Source organism: Hylobates moloch, unplaced genomic scaffold (genome assembly GCF_009828535.3).
Source record: "Hylobates moloch isolate HMO894 unplaced genomic scaffold, HMol_V3 SCAFFOLD_20, whole genome shotgun sequence".
Lineage (NCBI taxonomy): Eukaryota > Metazoa > Chordata > Mammalia > Primates > Hylobatidae > Hylobates > Hylobates moloch.
The window spans coordinates 43,651,193-43,671,735 of NW_026652295.1; the positions used below are offsets into that span (position 1 = coordinate 43,651,193).

The window sequence follows — 20,543 nt, forward strand, 5'->3', positions numbered from 1 at the left end:
TAATTAGAGATACAGATAATATGGATACAACTTATTTATAAAAGAGAAAAAATAATTTTTCTCTCCTTCACATGAATAACTGTATGTTAAATGAAAGCTTTTACCTTTCAATGTAAAACCTGTTTACACACAAAATAAGGCATGATAAATCCATAGTTAAAATAAAACACCAAAATGTATTTCTGGTTTTTTATCACTAAAAGTTTATTCTGAAAAGGTTCTGGACATTTGAGAAATAAAGGACTAGAATCATTCCCATACTCTACCAGTGTATTTTGGAAAATCAAATTTTCTGTAAAGAAACTTATGAACATATTTGTACAGTTATTGTGATCTAATATGAATCAAAAGCAGATTAATGAATAGCACTAGGAAGAACACAGGGATATTTTAGTTCTAACACCCTCCTGTCTCCCTAGCCCTTACCTCCTTGTACATTCCAAATAACCTTTTGTAATTCACTGTCTCCGCCCACCCCATTTACTTTATGCCACTCCTAGTTACTGTCACACTAGGAAGAAGTCTAACATGCAGATTTAGAATGGCGTGGATAAATGGCAAAAAAATGCCTAGAAAATTGGTCTGTTCGCCTTTATAATTTTTGTTGAAAAATACTCCATCGCTCCCAACTGATGAAAACAGGAAGCTCTATTCATAAATATAAAATTCACTGCCTATGATATATAATCATCCTAATAAGAAAATGAGTTCTATACATATTTGTCCAAAGGGGCAAAAAAGGAGATAGTTTCCCGAAGATGTTTCCAATTTTCTTCTGAATCAGAATTAGCAAATCGAGACGACTAACATACTCTGTCTGTGGGCATTATTCCTTACTACACACAGCATTTTGTAATTTATTTCAAAGCTTCCATTAGAAACAAAAAAATATATAGCTTCTGTTAACCCACTCTATTCTAAGCTCATAGAATCGAATACTGAACAATCTCCATTATAACATAAGCATTTTACTTTATAGAAGATCTGCTATCAGAAACTCTATTAATGTCTAAACTACTTAAAGAACTATATAAACTGAATACACTTCCATGAAAGACAAAAAAAATTACAATCATAAAGAAAACTAAGATTCATCCAATAAACTATATTACAATCCCTGTCATTCATTTTTTTAAGATCTTCAAACTAGGCATGAGATAATGGTATACATGAAACATTACATTTAATCTTTATTGTAAATGCTGCCATCTAATACATTGATAATAAACTAGACACACGTGATTTAAAATTTGTAAAAGAATGCCCAGACTAACACTTTCATGACAGCCAATTATAGTCAAGCCTAGCAAGCAGTTTGCAACCAGACCTTAAGGTAAACTTTTTTTTTACAATGAGTTACAGATTCACAAGTTTAAGAAGACAAGAAAAAGGAAAACAGAAGGAATCCAGCCACCCAGCAAATATGAAGCAGACCCCAGAATGTGATACAGTCCAAAGATGTGAATTATTGTAAATCATCACTGTTGTTCAGAATTTCACGCAGACTCTTGAGCCAATTTTGTTCATTTTTCCACAGACACAATAATGAACTAAAAAGAGGAGGCAAAAAGGCAGGGGTTGAGGGGGGAGTAGAAAGGAAAGCCCTTAACTGCAGAGCTCTGCTCTACAAATGCTTAACCTTACAGGAGTTTGGGCTCCTTCAGCATTTGTATTCTATCCAAATCCTCATGAGTCACAAAAATTAAAAAGCTATATCCTTCTGGATGCCAGGAAAGGCCTTACCACAAGCCTTTTGTGAGAGAAAGAGAGAGAGAGAAAGAGCAAGGGGGAAAAGCCACAGTGGTAGGCAGTCCCACTTTACTTAGAGTACTGTGAGGTCACAAACCACATGATTCTGCCTCTCCAGTAATAGTGCTTGCAAAAAAAAGGAGTTTTAAAGCTTTTGCTTTTTTGGATTGTGTGAATGCTTCATTCGCCTCACAAACAACCACAGAACCACAAGTGCGGTGCAAACTTTCTCCAGGAGGACAGCAAGAAGTCTCTGGTTTTTAAATGGTTAATCTCCGCAGGTCACTACCAGCCACCGAGACCAACAGAGTCAGTGAGTGCTCTCTAACCACAGTCTATGCAGTAATAGTAGGTCCTTCAAATATTTGCTCATTCTCTTTTTGTTTTGTTTCTTTGCCTTTCACATGTTACCAGCTACATAATTTCTTGACAGAAAAAAATAAATATAAAGTCTATGTACTCCAGGCATACTGTAAAACTAAAATAAGGTTTGGGTATGGTTTGTATTTTCAGTTTAAGGCTGCAAGCAGTATTTACAACAGAGGGTACAAGTTCTATCTGAAAAAAAAAGGAGGGACTATGGCATCAAACAGCCTCTTCAGCACAGTGACACCATGTCAGCAAAACTTCTTTTGGGGTAAGTGTTACCATTTTTAAAATCCTGTAAGATATGAACCTGTTAAACATAAAGGTATGATTCTCTGATTAACTGCTAGCTTTTCCAAATAGTATATTAAAGATCCTAATTATGCTATCTTGTTGCATTAAGAATTGAAAAATGAAATTTCTGTACATATTTGCATTTGGTATCTGTAATTATCTAATTTTCAAAGTAGTGACTTGAAATAGACAAAATTAAATTATCTCACATTGATCAAAATGTTTTCTAGAGTTACAGAGGTGAGGATATGAAAACTAAAAGAAACAGTTTAATACTCTCATTAACCCTCACCAGAAGAAAAGTCAGATCCTAAATTAATCAAAGCATTATAAATTATTGACTCCGGCAGCTCCCAATATTTGAGCAAACTTCAAAAAGGAAGCAATTTTACAAAATAACAGACCACAGAATTATCTCAACATTATGGTCTACCATGTATAACACAGAAATAAACCTGTAGTACAGTTAACATTTTAACCAGCTCAACTAAAAGAAATCTACTTATAAATTCAAACTGTATCCTATCTAAATAAGTTTGTTTCTAAACAACTTTACATAAGTATACATTCAGCTGAAATAAAATTATGATAAGCACATCACAGCCATTTTTTAAAGATCTTTATAGTTGCCCAGGATATTAAAAAGTTCATGGAAGTATTTTAAAACTTACATGCAACTGCATTTTTCTATATAATTTTAATTTTACATCTACACACTGTTATCCATAGACCTTGTTATAAACACACAGCAAACACCGAAACATCTAAGATTCTTTTAATCACATTCTTGGACCTACCAAAATGAATAACTGCTGTTTAGTCTCATGAAAAATAAAGCTCCATAAGGATACCCCGTATGATTTTTAAAAGCCACAACTATTAAACCATGCTGGACTTTTAAAGAAGTAGGCATAATCTAGTCCCTTAATATTTAATTTCAAGTTAGTGTTGATACAGATACGTAAATGACTTTAACATTCATCAGCTGATGTGTTATTATAGCAAAATATCTAAACACACTTACAAGATTCTCTTTATGATGTCCAACATGTTCCAACTACAAGGCAAGTTTTTAAAAATTTTTCTTATATCCATTAAAATAAATCTTTTTGCTGTGTACATCTATATTAACTCTGCTTTTAACTTACAACTAATGACTGGAGTTTCCTTTACTCCTCCTACTTCACACATTTTAACTGGATACTACTAGAGGATCAGTCTCAGTTTAGGTCAAACAGAAATAATTAAACCTGAAGGGAGAAAAAAAGGTTTCTCTTACAGGGTGAGGAAATGTACTTTGTATTTTACAAAAAAATGTAAAATTGCTGTAGTGACTCCCTCAATAGCTGTAAGTGGGCCCCTTCAGTTATAATATATACAATATAACAATCACAGATTAACTTAAAATTTTAATGATGGGTACCAAGTATTACTCTAAAAACTTCTATATTAAGGAAGCAGGACATAAATACAGCTAGACTACATTACAACACATAGCATAATTATAGCTTACACATCGAAAGTTTTGTTACTACTACCCAAGAGATAAAAGGAAAAAGAATAGTTAAAAGTACTGTTACACCGAGGGATAACTTGAAACAGGGATAATAGAGATATCAGGGAGGGATAACAGAGGCAGTTAAGTTACTCTTTCACATTATCACTCTGTTTAACTATTTATTTTAAATACATTTTAAAAACCAGATCAGTAACAACACAAGTTTCAAAAAATTTTTCAGTATTAGAAGTAAAGCTATCATGAAGAATATGTTAAAGTTCTCACAAAGAATACATTAAACTGCTTCTTATTCTATCATAACAGGGATCTTATATTTCTGTAACATTCTTAATAACTATTCCACATTAAAATTTCCAAAACTTGACAGGATTCTAAGCAAGGCACGGTAGCGAACCTTTTTTTTTTTTTTTCAACATTACAACCAATTCTTCCTCTTTTGAAAAGTGGGCTGCACCTTCCCTCCCCACCAGCCCCTAAACAGTATCTTAAAGCCTGAATAGAGAACTTAACATCAACCCACTACCTCAGACTAATTACAGGTGAGTAGTGGGCATCATGTATATGTTATCATCACATTGCAAACATTTCCCCATTCTATAATCTATGCAAAGTCTAAAACCTCACTTCAGGCTTTAGATTTTTATATAATGATTATCACCACTACCTAATGAAATGTCTTAAGTATGTGCCCCAATTTTGTAAAATAGTTAAAAAGAAAGTTTAGGATTTTCCTAGGCGAGGTACAAAGCACACATTAACAACTGCCTCACCTCAAATATAATGAGTGAAGTGTGTGTGTGTGTGTGTGTGTGCACGCACGCGTGCGTGCACGCTAGAGAAACAGAATATGTCTGTGTCCTTGATCTTTCAGCATACTTCACTTTGAGTTAATCAAAAATTTTCAATCTGTACTACTGAAAATCTGTCCATCATTTATCATAAATATAGCTTGCTGAAAATCACAGATGTGACTCATAGAGTATCTTAAAATTAATGACTCATGAAAATATATCAGCTGACTGATTATCTACATAAAATCTTCGTAACTACTTGAATATGATGTGTGAACACTGATTTCCAAAACAGCAGTTGTGGTCCATATCAATAATATTTTTATAGTTTCAAGATTTAGTAGTGACAAAGTTTTATAGCTTCTTTTTAAAATACAGAGCTAAATTCCAAAATTTAGGGAGCAGAATTACAAAGTTAAGAATAAACACAGAAAATCACTCTAACACATATCAAAAGCTAAAAATGTCAAAGTAATTCCCAAAGACTCATATAAATTATTTTAAATTATAATAATCCTAATTTTACATTACAAACTCTTAAATATTTTTATTTTTTATTTTTAAAAAATGTTTTGAAATCTAAAACACCGAAAAGAAATTGTGGAAAAAGATCTGGCTGGTCTGTGTGACTGTCCTGATCAACCAGTCTCTATATCACAAGGCATGAAATACACATGATTACATTATGATATATTTTAGTTATTTTAAAAGAACAAAATATTAATTTATTCAATTACACTCTTCCAGCTAACAACTGATAGTTTGACTTGTTTAAATCAGTCATGCTAAAGTTAAATTCGGTAAGATAGAAATGTTCCAGTTTGTTAAAAGAACACTGAAATATTTGATGGTTAAATAAACTGCAGGGGCGGGGGGAGCTAACTCATTGAAGGCACTAAGATTTTATCAAACACACAGAATTAATCTTTATTGAATAGAACCATTCACAAATCAAAACTCACTGTATTCCAATACTTTAAAGCAGCGCTAATCAATTACAAACCTTTTCTAGTGCTTCAAAATTCATGTGCTTTCAATTTTACACACTGGTGGTCCTCAAGTACTGTATTGAGGCTGAGTTAAGACATTATGTATCACAACTTTTTTTTTCAACAAATATTCATCTAGAGGGCTTCCCCCCCTCCCCCCGACTCAAGAGCTGCTCACATGAAAACTGTGGTAATATTTTTATACTGTACTTCTTTGTTGAAGCAAAAGGTTAGGGGTTACCTAAATACCTCAACTGTATATATATATATTAAAAAAAAGGAAAAGGTAAGTATTCATAGAAAAAAATCCAATGGGACTAGATTATTTATTTTTGCATTTCTAATGATTAATGATGCACCCGTGCATACTTGAAAATTGATGGCAAAACAGGGTAACATCTCAAATCCCTCTCCAAAGCATACAAATACCAATCTTCCATACTGTTCTAACCTTTGTTCTAGGATACTAAGTTATGACAACTCTAAGTCAATAGTGAAGTCATGCAAAAGCTCATCAAATGCATTAAAATTGCAAATACTATTACCTAACAAAAATCTTTAGACATTTTATGTGAAGGATTCACTGCAACAGTCTACCTCTATAGCATCTATTAAAAATATATAAAAATATGTGACCAAATAGACAAATGCCATCAACTCAATGTGAAAAAAAATCCTTCCTGCAAATACTAAAATTGTAACTATGGCAAAGCATAACTATTTTTTCTAATCACTCACATGTCAGACATTACTAATCAGGTGCTAGCAAATCCAATGGTAATTTAAGCAGAGACTTCCCAATAGGTTACCTTAATGTACTATTTTTTTCTTCTATACCAATGAATGCTGCAACTTCCACTGTAGATAAAATTCTGCCTTTCCTCACCTCCCAAAAAATCATAAAACTCCCATAATAAAGATAACAATGAACTCCAATACTTGTTATTTTCTAAATAATAAAATATTCTAAGCTAACTGTCTAAAGTATGTGAAAATTCTTCATCAAATCTGAGATGTTTAATATTTTAAAACAAATCTTTAAAAGAAGTCTTACATAATGAAATTATATGCCTTAATATAATCTCTTGCCATTTCAAAAAGATTAAGAAATTCACTGGATATGTATTTTTATTAATGTGTTACAATTCAAAAAATAACAGGGAAATTCTATACCTTATTAAAAGGGAGTTTCCTTACATTTTTAACCACAGTCAACCACAAGCTTTTGTCCATTCAACAGCACATACACATGAAACAGACCATACATTCCCATACAACTGTTTTAAGACCCGAATAGCAATTGAGATTAAATGCTCTTTTATTATATTGTATACAATATCTTCACTTTATGTAGAATTCTTAGGAATTTCCTCCCCTTTATACTATTTATTAAGGGCATAGGACTCAAGATTTGGAACAGCGTTGAGTGGATGTAAGCAACATGTTATCAAACACTTTAGGTTTTGTTGTTACTGCTGAATAGAAAGAAGCCTAACTAAAGCAAAGTTTTTCATAAACACTAATAAACAGAAACTACATCATTTAACATGATATAAAAAACAATCACTTTTTATATCATTTAACCTGATACAAAAACAATCCCCAAATAAGATGAGCTGTAGAATTAAAACAGGCCTTTAAAGGCTAGTTGCTACATAAGTACTTAATACATGCAGAGAAAAAAATTGTTATTCATGCACTTCCTCTACTCTATATTCTTGTTAATACTCATAAATCCAATATACACCCAAGGAACAAAAATCATACCAAGGGTGACTTGAGCTCTAAATAAAAGATAAATGTTTACCTTGATTAGATGATTTTCATCTTTTAAATCAACTGCCTGCAAAACAAGGAAATCTCCGACATATATACATACGCAATTTTGATAATGTTTGAGATATTTAAAAATTATCATAGTGATGTTAGAAAATTTACCAAGTTAACATTATTCCTAGAAATATATTTAAGATTATTTTGGTAAACAGTTTAAAGACTCTTTTATCTCTACTATTCCTATTGCCAATTCTCTTAATTATATATTAGCTACATCAGATTAGTGACATTTCTTAAAAGGTATATCTAAATATCCTATGTAAGGCAAATAATTTTTACCACAAAGTCAAATAAGGTAATTTTATTTTACATTTCAGTTACATTGATTTTTTACATCAATGATGTCTACCAGAATCATTATACACCATCAACTATAAACATATATTTACATAATAGACTAAGTTAAAACTCAAGAACTTAAATACACATTTGTAGGTTCCCCTAAATTACATGAACCATACCATTATTTACATATTCCTTATAGTCATGTATCTTACACCTACATCTATTTTGTGCTTCAGGAAAAGCCAAAAAAAAAAAAAAAAAGACAAAGTTAAATGCTAGCCAAATCACAATAACAATCATCAATAAGGTTTTAACACATATATATGCAGTCTTTCTTTGGAAATATCAGAATAATAAAGTGATATTCCACAGAACTTTATATGAACACGATGTATTTTTATACAGAAACAAAATACATGTCATATATGTTCAACTTAAATTTCTTCTGGCTACGTTTAACATTTTTATACATGGCATATACACATGCATGAGTATGAATGCATTCACACCAATGACTACAGAACTTGTAATAATGGTTATAAACCAGGAAAAATATTGTAAATTATGTAACTGAGGTACTATAGTTCTGTCATGAAATATAATCAAAATTTTTTTGCGTGTAAGTTAACAAATGTCAATCTATAAAACCAGTAACAGGGATTAGGCATCTACTAGGAATTTCAAGACTAAAATAATCAATCTTGTAAAATCCAAAGATGTTATTTTCCAGTTATAAACTTAAGTAACAATAACTAAAAACTGATATCAGTTAAACAAAGTATTAGAGTTTATAAGGGCAAATATGAATGGAATTAATTTGCTAATAGATTCCTATTTATAAATATTATCTCAAAGAACAACTCTGGCTTGAAGCTAAACAGATATATTTTCTCATTGACCATGTAACCTGGGTAAACAATTTAAGCATTGAATTTCTAATTTTTCTATGATAATTGCTAGAATTAACTTTCTTTTTAAATTTCTGTACTGAACTTCCCAGTTTAAGACTTCAAATTCCCAACATAATCTTTAAGTGAAAAGACAGAATTCTACTAAATTATTACAAATTAATTAAATGTATCTAAACAATGTGAATTTACTTTGAAGCATAAGGATCATGACATTTATTTTACTATGTAATAAGGTATTACATTTTACAACATGTCAACCTACTGCTGTATCACTATAACGATCCTAGAAAATTGATGCGTATCAAAAAGGTACACAGTGCGGATTCTCTTCAATCAATTACAATTTTATTATAAGAGACTTTAACGCAAATACAGCTCATTAAAATACATATTTTTTAGATAAAAGTAAATTCTCATTTTATTTCATAAACTGTCAGATTACAGATATCTGTAACAACTGTACAGGATCACAGAAAGGAAACTTCTTTATGCTAACAATCCACATTATATCAATCACTGTGTTTTCCATAAAGCTGATACCTGTGAAAGTACATAAGCATTTCATACTAAGAACCTAACACCCAATTCAAAAATATTAAGACATCATGAAGTAATCTATGAGAAAACTCCCATCAAGACAACAGCATCTTAACATTAGGCAGGATACATGGTTACAAAAGATAATCTAGTAAGATTAATTTTTTTACCTCTCATGAAATCTGTAAAGCATTTCGGTAATTCAGCTTTTGACAAAATGCAAGAAAAACTTGCTACTGCTCTTGTAAGAGTCAATGCAAAAATGACATATTTAAGAAGATAACGCCTGTGGAGATACTACTTACAAAGACGATGTGCTACAGTGTATTTCTAAAGAAATGGGAATATACAAGTCAATGTACTCCAACTTATGATCATTAATCCAACCTCCTTTCCATAGAAGAAACTCCTTTTCTCATATTATAAACTCCAGTGTCCACACAGAATTCTTATATTCTCCCAGTTTTCAAAACTAAACACATATACAGTCTTTCTCTCTCTGTAATTTAGAAGGAAAACTTAACATTTTAAAAACTTTTTACCACTAGTAACCATTTCATTTTAAAAGTGTTAGCTAGATAAGGACAATGAGTATTGTCAGGAAAGCTTTATTCTTGATTATGTAGTAAAGATTTAACAATATCCCTCCCTTATAACATGCATAAGCATATTGCAGAGTATTTTTGTACACCAATAGGACTAGAGAAAACACATAAAGTGATCTGTTTTTAACATTATCACTCACAAGTACCCAGGAAGAAAATTTAGAGCCATGTGCTGATTATTAGGCTTATTTTTATTTTCATAAATATTCTGGTCCTATCAAGACACAAGACACATTAAAATCAGAATCTATCAAGATACACTTAAATATTTTTTAAAACATCAAAATACTTGGTTTAAACTGCTAAATTATTTAATTATTAAATGGTTAAACCACTCTAATATATGTAAAAAAAAATTTACTGAGACGTATTCAAACAATTTTCTTGACTATAAAATTAAATCCTGTGCTCCAACAAATAATGTAACACAGTATTTTTAATAAAGTATTTATTTACAAAGTAAATACATATTAGATGTACAAAAAGATAGGAAGTGATTTTCTATCATGTAACTTCATTAATAATACACGTAACTCAAATTTTCTACCTCTGTTTTAAACTTTCTTCATTCAAATACATGGTCAATTCACTGAATTTTTTTGATCCAGAAACATTTTAAATGCTGTTTTAAAGGAAACTTTAATAAAAATGGCCTTACTCATTATTATAAACTGGCATAAAAATATTTTTTGAAACTTGCTGTGAAAACAGTGTGATCTGAAAACTTACATACTTAAAACTTATGACATGAACACAAAAAATGCAAGCAAATGCATAAAACTATGTAGCAATAATAATATAGTGAGAAGCCAACCCCGAACATAGGAGATATTCGTATGCTTTTTTAAATAAATGCTCAAATTAAAGCTTGCATTTTGAACTGCCCATATGAACAGAACAACATGCCCATGACTTACAGAATTTTTTCTAAACTGGCAAGACTAAAAAGAATTACATCCAATCCCTATTTTGCAATTATAATGTGTGATACTTTCTTTAACCATAAGACTGTCATTTATTCTAAATTTGCTGGAAAAGCTTGCCATTGCATTTTTCCTGTACGTACCTCTTCCTTATCAATTATGGTGTATCTCCAGCATTCGAAGAAAAAAAAGCTCCAAAACTTTAACTGCATTTAAAATATATAATTAAACCAATATATACAACGGTTACTCCAAAAATACTCATTTCCAGAAGGCCAGAAAATCTTATTTTTTTAAGCTGATGCATCTACACATAGAAAGCAACTTTTAGTAAGTTCTTTTGCTACGCCATAATGATCTGCTCCAGAAACTCAAGGGTACCTAAAACAACGGACTACCTGTTCTAGCCATGCTTAGGAATGTGTCCAAATCATTTTTATTGATTTAACCTTTATAGGAATGCTACATATCCTCAGAGCAAAACATTTTGAATGTATTTATAATATGATACACTTCTAGAAGCCATGAAAAAGAAAGCTAAAAACAAATCTAAGACACCCCTCCACCATTGGTTGTTATGTTTATTTTTGTTTATTTGAAACAAATATTAAATAAATATTAAATAATTCTTTTTGCGAAAACTCAATTTGGTACCACTGTAAGTAGAAATAAGATTTTATTTTTTTAGAGAAAAAGTATATTTAAGTAAATTCTAACTTTAAGAAACAAAACTCCTGATTTGACAATGATGTTACACCTATAAATTTTAATGGATTCTAAATGCTTCTTTCATACTCTAATTACACATTAATCACGGAACCTATAAACAAATCAAACTTAAACTTACAGAATTTAGTCTTTATTGAATAAACTTAAGTTGTACTCTAGTTTTCATCCTCAGAGTTTAGAGATAAAGTTCTGTGCAGCCTATCTTTCTAGCTTTCTGTAAGCGGTAAATGGTTTCAACAGCTAATGCCTGTATTAGGTATGTTTGCCAAATAATTCACAATACTATGCTTCCTCACATTATGGTTCATCATTTGCTAACTTAAACATCACCTCTAAAGAAGTTGTACTTTCACTGCAGATTGTTCTTTCAAAAAAGGCAAACAACTTTTGAGCATTTCCAGATGTAGCTCTCATAAAAAAAAATTATAGGCAAATTCTCAAGAAATTCTAAAATTAGTAATAAAAATACAATAAAACTGGTATAATTTCTGATTACTTCAAATGATCACATATAAGCTTATATAAAAAGCTGATGGTACTATATTTTGAATTAAGAAACTGTGACAGCTACAAGAGCACTGATTTCAGGTAGCTGCCAGTAGGTAAAACAACCAAGTGTATTTCAGTGTCAGACAAAATTCTGCTGAACTGGAATTTCGGAAGCTCTGAGGGTTACTGACCATGTGATAAAAATAATAATGCTATCTTTCTCAAATAGTTAATTTATTTTTATACTGGACGATATAAATTTGGGTTCAGCTATACCATTTCGTTTCGTCATCAATTTTTTGTATAAAACATCCAAGTATGCATGAGATTATGCTAAACTAAAATAAAAATAATTTATATGCAGCCTATTTCTCTGGATGAGCAAGGGAGGCACCTAGGGCACAAAATTTAAGGAGGTACTCACTCTTGCACAGTCCTCAAAGAGACAGCCTCCTTAAATTTTGTGCCCTAGGCACTTTGCTTGCCTCATACAAATTCTAGTCCTGAGCTGGAGACACATAAGTATAAACTATTTATACTCACGTGAGTATAAAATGACATGTACTAAGCAGGGTGACATAAAACATAGAAATAAGGTAATATAAGAAGAAAAATTAAAAATAAGAATATTTACATTAAGAAGACATACTTGCCATAAATATCTTGCAAAGTAAGACAGTTATGGCCTTATTGCTTGACTATAAGGCTAAGTAATCTTATTACTTGACTATAAGGCTTTAAGAAAAAAGGGATTGAAAGAGTATTCCATTAAAGAATTCACTAGCCTATATAAGACTTCTCATATTACAGTGGTATCCAAATCTGGCTGATCAACAGAATTACCTGGGGAGTAAGTCTTGGGGAAGAGCAGCTTGTGGAGAGAAAGCCTTCAGAACTTTTTTAAAACAAAACTCCCTAGGTAAATTAGCCAAGATTGTAAGCCAATAGATAGCCAACTTTTAATACACCTAGAAATAAGCTAAAGACAAAATGCATATCCAAAATATATTAATTCCAAATTGTGTCCCCAATAAACATTTGTAAAGCTTGTTCACAAGAAAAAATTAGTTCTTTTCTTTCCTTCCTTTTCTTCCAATAGATGTGATAGTCAATGGTTATGTGTTTAACCAGTAATATTAATAAGAAAAATAAAGTTGTGTTTAACAAGCTATATTAATAAGGAAAATAAAGTAAAAAGTACAGAGGATTCCATAAAATGACTACAGCCAAAAACATTAATATTCTTATTTTTCTATTAGGTTCAAATAGCTATTCTAAGCACATAATTAATCTATTCCAAAACTTTATTTTAAATGTTGTTTTAAATTATTTAAAATTTATTAAAGTTTTAATTTAACTAGACTTATATTAACATATTTTGAAAAATAAATGTACCTAACATGGTCTATAATTTTTATAGAGTATACCTTAATTGAAACTGTACTTTGTTAGCTTTCGTTGTTGAGCACTTACTGTACCAGGTACTATGCTAAACCATTTATAAACATTATTTCCTTTAATTCTTACAACTCCCTTATATGAGACATGTATCATAATTATTTACAGATGAGGAAGCTGAGAATGAGGTAAAGGAACTTGCTCAAGGTTAGAGTTGAAGAGGTGGGATTCCAGCCCAAACCTTTTAACTCTTAATTACCACTTTACAGTGTTATACATGACCTAAATGAAGTTACTTCCTAGTCCTCAATCAGTTTCATCTGTAAAGGTGTTAGTTCTCAGAAACATAATTATTCTAAAGTTACTAAACTGATAAAATACAAACAGGAAGGTAATCTTGGAGTCTTCAAATTACCCTGCCACATATCTTTAAGAAATACTAATCCGACAGAACCAAGGAGATTAAGAAAAAATAAAAGTATACCAAGGAATAAGATTAAGGTGAGGTCTGTTTAGCCCCCTTCCCCCTCAAGACAAGGTCTCACTTTGTCACCCAGGCTAGAGTGCACTGGCATGATCACAGCTCACTGCAACTTTGACCTCCTGAGCTCAAGGGATCTTCCCGACTCAGCATCCCGGGTAGCTTGGACTACAGGCACGCACCACCACGCCCAGATAATTTTGTAATTTTTTGCAGAGACAGGTTTTCGCCATGTTGCCCAGGCTGGTCTCAAACTACTGGGCTCAAGCGATCCTCCCACCTCGGTCTCCCAAAGTGCTGAGATTATAAGCATAAGCCACCGCACCTGGGCTTTAGGTCGAGTTTGATCAGGAAAAAAAAGTTTCAAGGAATTAGATAATTCTTAATCATTATAATTAATAGTCTTAATGTCCACAATACACATATATACTCTATGTGATATAAAAATATAATTTAGGAGTAAAAAATTAAACACTTAAACACCAAGAATGTATAATCCTCATTTATAAAATTAAAATAATCATGTATCCTAAATATTATTACAATCATAGGCTTTGGTGTCAGATCTGGAATCAAATCCTACTTTCTATATTTATCTGTAGCATTTCTTATACTATGGTTTCATAGCCCCATCTACAAAGACCTATACCCCCACACATATGCTAAGTGATCCAGACAACCTTAATTTCTAAGCTTTAACTTCTAATTATAATTTCTTAAATTCTAATTCATTTGATATTCACAAAAATCCACTAGTAAGTGTACTTTTTCCTGTGCCTACCAAAAAAAATACTGCACAAGATTCTAAGAAATCCTTGACATGTACTATTCACCCCAATTTTATCCCAATTTTAACCACAATTATCCACATTATTACTCAAAACAAAAAGTTCTCAAAGAAGCCACAAAAGTGCTCTGCTTTTTTCTCTGGCAGAGGGTAGAAATAAAGCTATGAGATTATATTTTTCAGTCTATATGGTTTTGAGAAAAAATGCTGATTAGAAACCATAGGTTATGATATGATACATGAGATATTTTTGCAAAGATAAAGCACTAAGGAAAAGAGAAAAGCTGTTTGGGGATCTATAAATCTCAACAGACTTCTCCAACCATTCTGCACCTATATTTAACTTGATAGGTAATATTTTAATGAGCAAACTAACAACTTTTAAAAGCTACATGAGGCAGGATCACACTAATATTAAATAAATACATATGCAAGTATAAAGTCATAACTACATTTTAAAAGGAAAACACAAATTTTCATATTAGTTTTCATTAGAAACATCCACTGAAAAAGGTTAAAAGTGAGTTTGTCTCGGCAACTTCACAAAGAGTACAATGGCATAAGACTCCAGGTAACAAAAAGAAAGGAATGAAATGGCAAAATGTGGTATACACATGAAAATAACTACCAAATAACAGATAGTTAAAAGTCCTCAGTAGTAGCAATATTATTACAAGTTCTCAGATTCTGGTACCATATCTGGCAATGAAGGCAAGAAGTTAGAAAAAGATGTGGTTACAAATTTAAAATGATACACTAAGATAATTCATTGCTTTTAGTTTAAACCCTACAATTATTCACACTTATTTCATCAGAAGCCACTAAAAAGATGTATGAAGATAGACGAAAGGTTCTGTGTACAGCCAGAACAGTCAACCAAAACAGCAGAGAATAAATTCACAAATAACATGGTGATTTAGTAGTCATTAACCTAGCATTAAAAAAAAACGGAGACTGGACTGAAAAACATGGGCAAGTTGAAGAGATATTACAAAGAAACTAACAGAAGAACTTGGCAGCAGTTACGGAAGAGGCAAAGAATAAGGAAAATGAGACTGCCACTTAGGACAGAATGGTTGATGGTGCCAATGATCATGAGGAAAATAGGAAAGGGTTTTTATTATAAATAGAATGAGTTCTATCTTTGTCACTAGAGAAGTTGTGCCTAGTGAAAAAAAATAAATACTAAGTTATATATAACACAATCTCAATTTTTTTTTCTTTTTTGAGACAGTGTCTCGCTCTGTTGCTAGGCTGGAGTGCAGTGGCGCAATCTCAGCTCACTGCAACCTCCACCTCCTGGGTTCAAGCGATTCTCCTGCCTCAGCCTCCCAAGTAGCTAGGACTACAGGTACACACCACCACACCCAGGTAATTTTGTATTTTTAGTAGAGGTGGAGTTTCAACATGTTGGCCAGGATGGTCTCGATCTTTTGACCTCGTGATCCACCCGCCTTGGCCTCCCAAAGTGCTGGGATTACAGGCATAAGCCGCCACGCCCAGCCCTACAATCTCAATTTTTGAAAATAATATGAGAGTGTCTCTGTATCAGAGGAACTCAAAACAGTCATATATATAAGGTTTAGACAGTAGTAGGATTTTGGAAGCCTTTTTTTTATTTGCCAATATTTTTCAATCAAAAACCATGAATACATAAAATTTCAAAAATTTAGTTAATAGTTTGCGTTAATGTTTTAAAAGCTTATTTTTCCTGAACCCATACAAAAAAAAATACATATGAAGAACAAGGTTTCATGCTCACGGTGTAAGAAACAGAATAAAGTCTTCCAATTACAAGATATTTGTAAATCGAAAAAGTATTCTCACGAAAACCATAGAATGTCATGGAAACACAAGGACAGCAGGGGTTCTGGTGTTAAGTTTAAATCCCAGTTATAGCACCTAGTATATAACCCTGAGCAAGCAACATTTAAGCTCCCTGCGTCTCAATTTCCTCATCTGTAAAAATATTACCACCTACCTTGAAGGTTTCCAGTCAAATAAAATGTAAAATGTCTACACTGATCTGACAAAAGCATTACAATTATTAAATATAATCAACTTTCCAAACCTTAAATCATCTTAAGTCTAAACTATACTCACAGTGTGGCTCACAAAACAGCAGAATCAGCGTGACCTGAAAGCTTGTTAAAAATGCAGAATCTCAGCTGGGTGTGGTGGCTCACACCTGTAATCCCAGAACTTACAGGAGGCTGAGGCAGCGGATCAAGGAGATCAAGACCATCCTGGCCAACATGGTGAAACCCTTCTCTACTAAAGGTCCCTAAAGTTGTTCACCTGATCTGTTTCAGAGTTCTGATACTGAGTGAAGAGCACCTGGTAGTTTACTCTTGATTCTTAATTCTGAAGGACTCAAGAGACTAACAGAGATCATCTAATCTATAACAATTGCACCTCCAAAAGGCAACTTTTCAAACCGGAATAGAATTTTCACATTCATACACCCCTCAGTTTATCCACAATGACTGATTAAGAGAGAAGGTCCTATGTACATAACTCTCCCTTGTAAAAAATGCCTTCAATAATTTGAGACATTCTGCAAATTATTAAGTTGCCTAACAGTACAAACTAGCTACTAGTCTATATTTCTTCATGTTGTCAATGATGTCTCACCACAACCTTGTGAAAAGCCTTGATGAAGTTTAAATCCCTGAAGTTTAAGGGATTCTTTACAAGCAGAATAGTTTAATAGTTGCCATGTACTACGCTCTTAAGCCAGGCTTCATTCTGGTGAGTTTAGAAATCTGTTTCACCTAGCTGAATCAGAATTTAGCAAACTGATTTATGTAACAAAAAGGTTGTATATTAAAACGTTCCTCATGGGATGAAACAGGAAAAACAACCCACCCATCTGTGCTGCCTCACATGGATGTTTTGAGATTTAAATGAGATATTAATACAAGATGTCAGAATACTTATAAAAATCTTTGACACTTTATAAAAATATCAAAGATAAGCTATTACAATTTAGTATTATAAATAAATCAACTTTTGTTCACTTGATTGTTAAAGATTGTAAAATGTCATGCTCAAATAACATGTTTTCCTATTTGCTATGAAGTTGACAGTAAAACTTTTGCCCCATCTCAGCAACCGGAGGGACTTTATTATATGCATCTCTGCAGACTTTTACCTTCTAGATTAATTTTGTATCTCTATTCCTTCCAGGCTTCATCTCAATTTCCATTTTTTAATCCTTTAGTACTATAAATAATTGATAGACTCCTCAAATATTTTAAAAATCAACCAGGATACAAATGATAAAGCAACACTCAAACCTGCAGCTTAGTGGCACGATCAGCTTGCTAGTCCTCTAAGATAGAAACCTTGGAATCATTTTTGGTAACTAATTCTCTAATCTCATAAATCCCCAAGACCTAACAATCTAACCTATGCAATATCACTTACACTTGCTTGCTATTCTTCATTCCCATTCCCTCTTACATGGACTACTACAATAGGTCTTTCCACAGCCAACTCATTTTACATGCTGCATTATCGACTCTTCTTAATGAGTATCAATGCACACCATACTTTTATCTTTTCAAACATTTTTCAAAGGTTTCCGATTGTCTTTGAAAAAGACTTAACTTCTCAGTCTGCCAAAGCTTGTCACATTTTGATACTAACCATGTTTTATCTGTATTTTCTATGACCCAGTTTCTCTCTAGACACAGTAAGCCATTTGCTCCAAATGCCTCATCCCTGCCTCTGTGTCTTTGATCATGCTGTCTCCTATACTTGCAATATTCCCTACCTACCCTCACTGTCACCCTACCTACAAATCTCTACAGGGCTAAATATTGCCTATCCTTGAAGAAAAATCTCAAATGACACTATTTTCACTAGCTTTCATCCTCCAAATGGAAAATTCTCTGATCCACCTCCATATTCCTATAGTAGCATATCTGTAACTCTTTTTATATACTTACCTGCATCTACCACCTGTCATTCTCTCAGTTTCTATGTGTGTAAGATTCTCACTCTACTTATACATATATGTAAATATATATAATTCTACTACATAGGTGATACTGAAGTTTTTAAATTGCAAAATCCATATTTCATAGGAAATGCTATGAGAAAGCCCAATAAATAAAATAGATTTTTAAAGGAGTCTACAGGGTCGAAAGAAGGGTTGAGAGGGTAGCTAGAACCTCGCATGCCCTCCTGAGCAGCCCCACAGGCAACTTCATTAAGCACAGAGATACAATACAGTATACTAAACTACACACTCTCTTGGTAGCACGGATACACAAGAATTCCCTCTCTCCCACTCTTACTTTCTTTTCACATCATCTAGCCAAATGCCTGGCATATAATAGGAATTCAATAAACATTTCTTTTTTTTTTTTCTTGAGATAGGGTCTCACTCTATTGCCCAGGCCAAAGTGCAGTGGTGTGATCTCAGCTCACTGCAACCTGTGCCTCCCGGGTTCAAGCAATTCTCTTGCCTCTGCCTGACTAGCTGGGATTACAGGTGCAGGCCACCACGCCTGACTAATTTTTGTATTTTTTTAGTAGAGACCCAGTTTCACCATGTTGGTCAGGCTGGTCTCGAACTTGACCTCAGGTGATTCGCCCACCTTGGCCTCCCAAAGCGCTGGGATTATAGGTGTGAGCCATCGCGCCGGGCCTCAATAAACATTTCTTAAATGAATTAACGAATCAGTAGTTGGAAGTGGATGGACAAATAAGTGCCTAAACAAAAAGTAGGAGGACTTAGCAAAGGGACATGGTAACAGCTAAAGATATACTATATAAGAAAAGAAAATGCCTTAAAAATCACCTTTATGGCTGAATAGAGAGGTGGTACTTTATATAATTAAAAATTGAATACATTTTAAATAAAAATACCCCACAAATATGTGTGAGTTTACTATCAAAGAAAGAAGCTAAGACTAAAGAATTATTTACATATATCATATTAAGATAAGTGAAATAATGGGATATCTGGCTAACATCTAAATTTAATTTATATTCAACACCTTAGAATTAAGAGATACAGTAAATTAAACTACAGTGAATAATTAAATTTCTTTAAAATGAATTTGATTTCACTGATATATATATGACTGTTAGGGAACAGTGTTCCGATTTTCTTTTTAAGATGCATTTCCTTCTTTCTCAAGTTACAAATGTAAAGTTCTGCAATTGTATTTAAAATCTTTTGGTGGTAGATGTGCACAAAAGAAATGCCTCAACATAAATCACTATGGCACATAATGAACCCAAAAGGAATATCCATGTATCATTATAGGTAAGATATTAAGTTTGATAAAAACAAAATCTGACCTTTAATATATTTTTTAAACTGGTTAATAAACATAAATGCAGCAAGCCTTACATTCCATATATTTTTAAACTCCCCAGCATCTTTGGGGTCTGTCTGCAAAAGCAACAGAGTATGCACATGACAGAGAAAAAAATTTTAAATAAAAGAAACATAATCCTGTGAGATTATTCCCTTTAAACAGAAGAGTGAAATCCAAATACTTTATTCTTCTACATCCAAAAAAGAACTTCACAATTCTTTTTTTAAAAAAAAAAGATGTGTATTTCATTAAAACACTTGTCTATTTATCAGAGAATACTTCTGTATTCATGTTGTAATTACTATTTTTAAAAAATACTACATGCCTACTGAAATAATGAAACAGAATGTCAGTATGGTTATCTGTGAATGAAAAAATTATTTCCCTCTTTAGTTCTAGAGATTCCAAAATCTCAAACAAATGCATTACTTTTACAATCAGAGAAAGTTAAAGTTATATAAATAGGTATGTACGCATATGTACACATGTGTGGATATGTGGATATGTGTATGTATCCC

The 20,543-nt window shown here is 32.3% G+C and overlaps 2 protein-coding genes across 8 annotated transcripts in view; one reads left to right on the forward strand and one right to left on the reverse strand.

Annotated features, from left to right (window-relative positions):
* Positions 1–20,543, reverse strand: part of SUPT3H (SPT3 homolog, SAGA and STAGA complex component) — a 555,592-nt gene that overhangs the window by 504,851 nt on the left and 30,198 nt on the right. The gene's annotated exons all lie outside the window — the stretch shown is intronic.
* The window catches only part of RUNX2 (RUNX family transcription factor 2), a 226,327-nt gene continuing 207,619 nt past the window's right edge, over positions 1,836–20,543 (forward strand). For 2 of the 3 annotated variants that reach the window (XM_032141232.2, XM_032141228.2), the window contains exons 1-2: positions 1,836–2,062; positions 2,263–2,386. In XM_032141232.2, coding sequence (XP_031997123.2) covers positions 1,925–2,062; positions 2,263–2,386 — 262 coding nt within the window. In that variant the 5' untranslated portion in view covers positions 1,836–1,924. The remainder of the gene's footprint in view (positions 2,063–2,262; positions 2,387–20,543) is intronic. The other variant, XR_009211363.1, reaches the window with a different exon arrangement.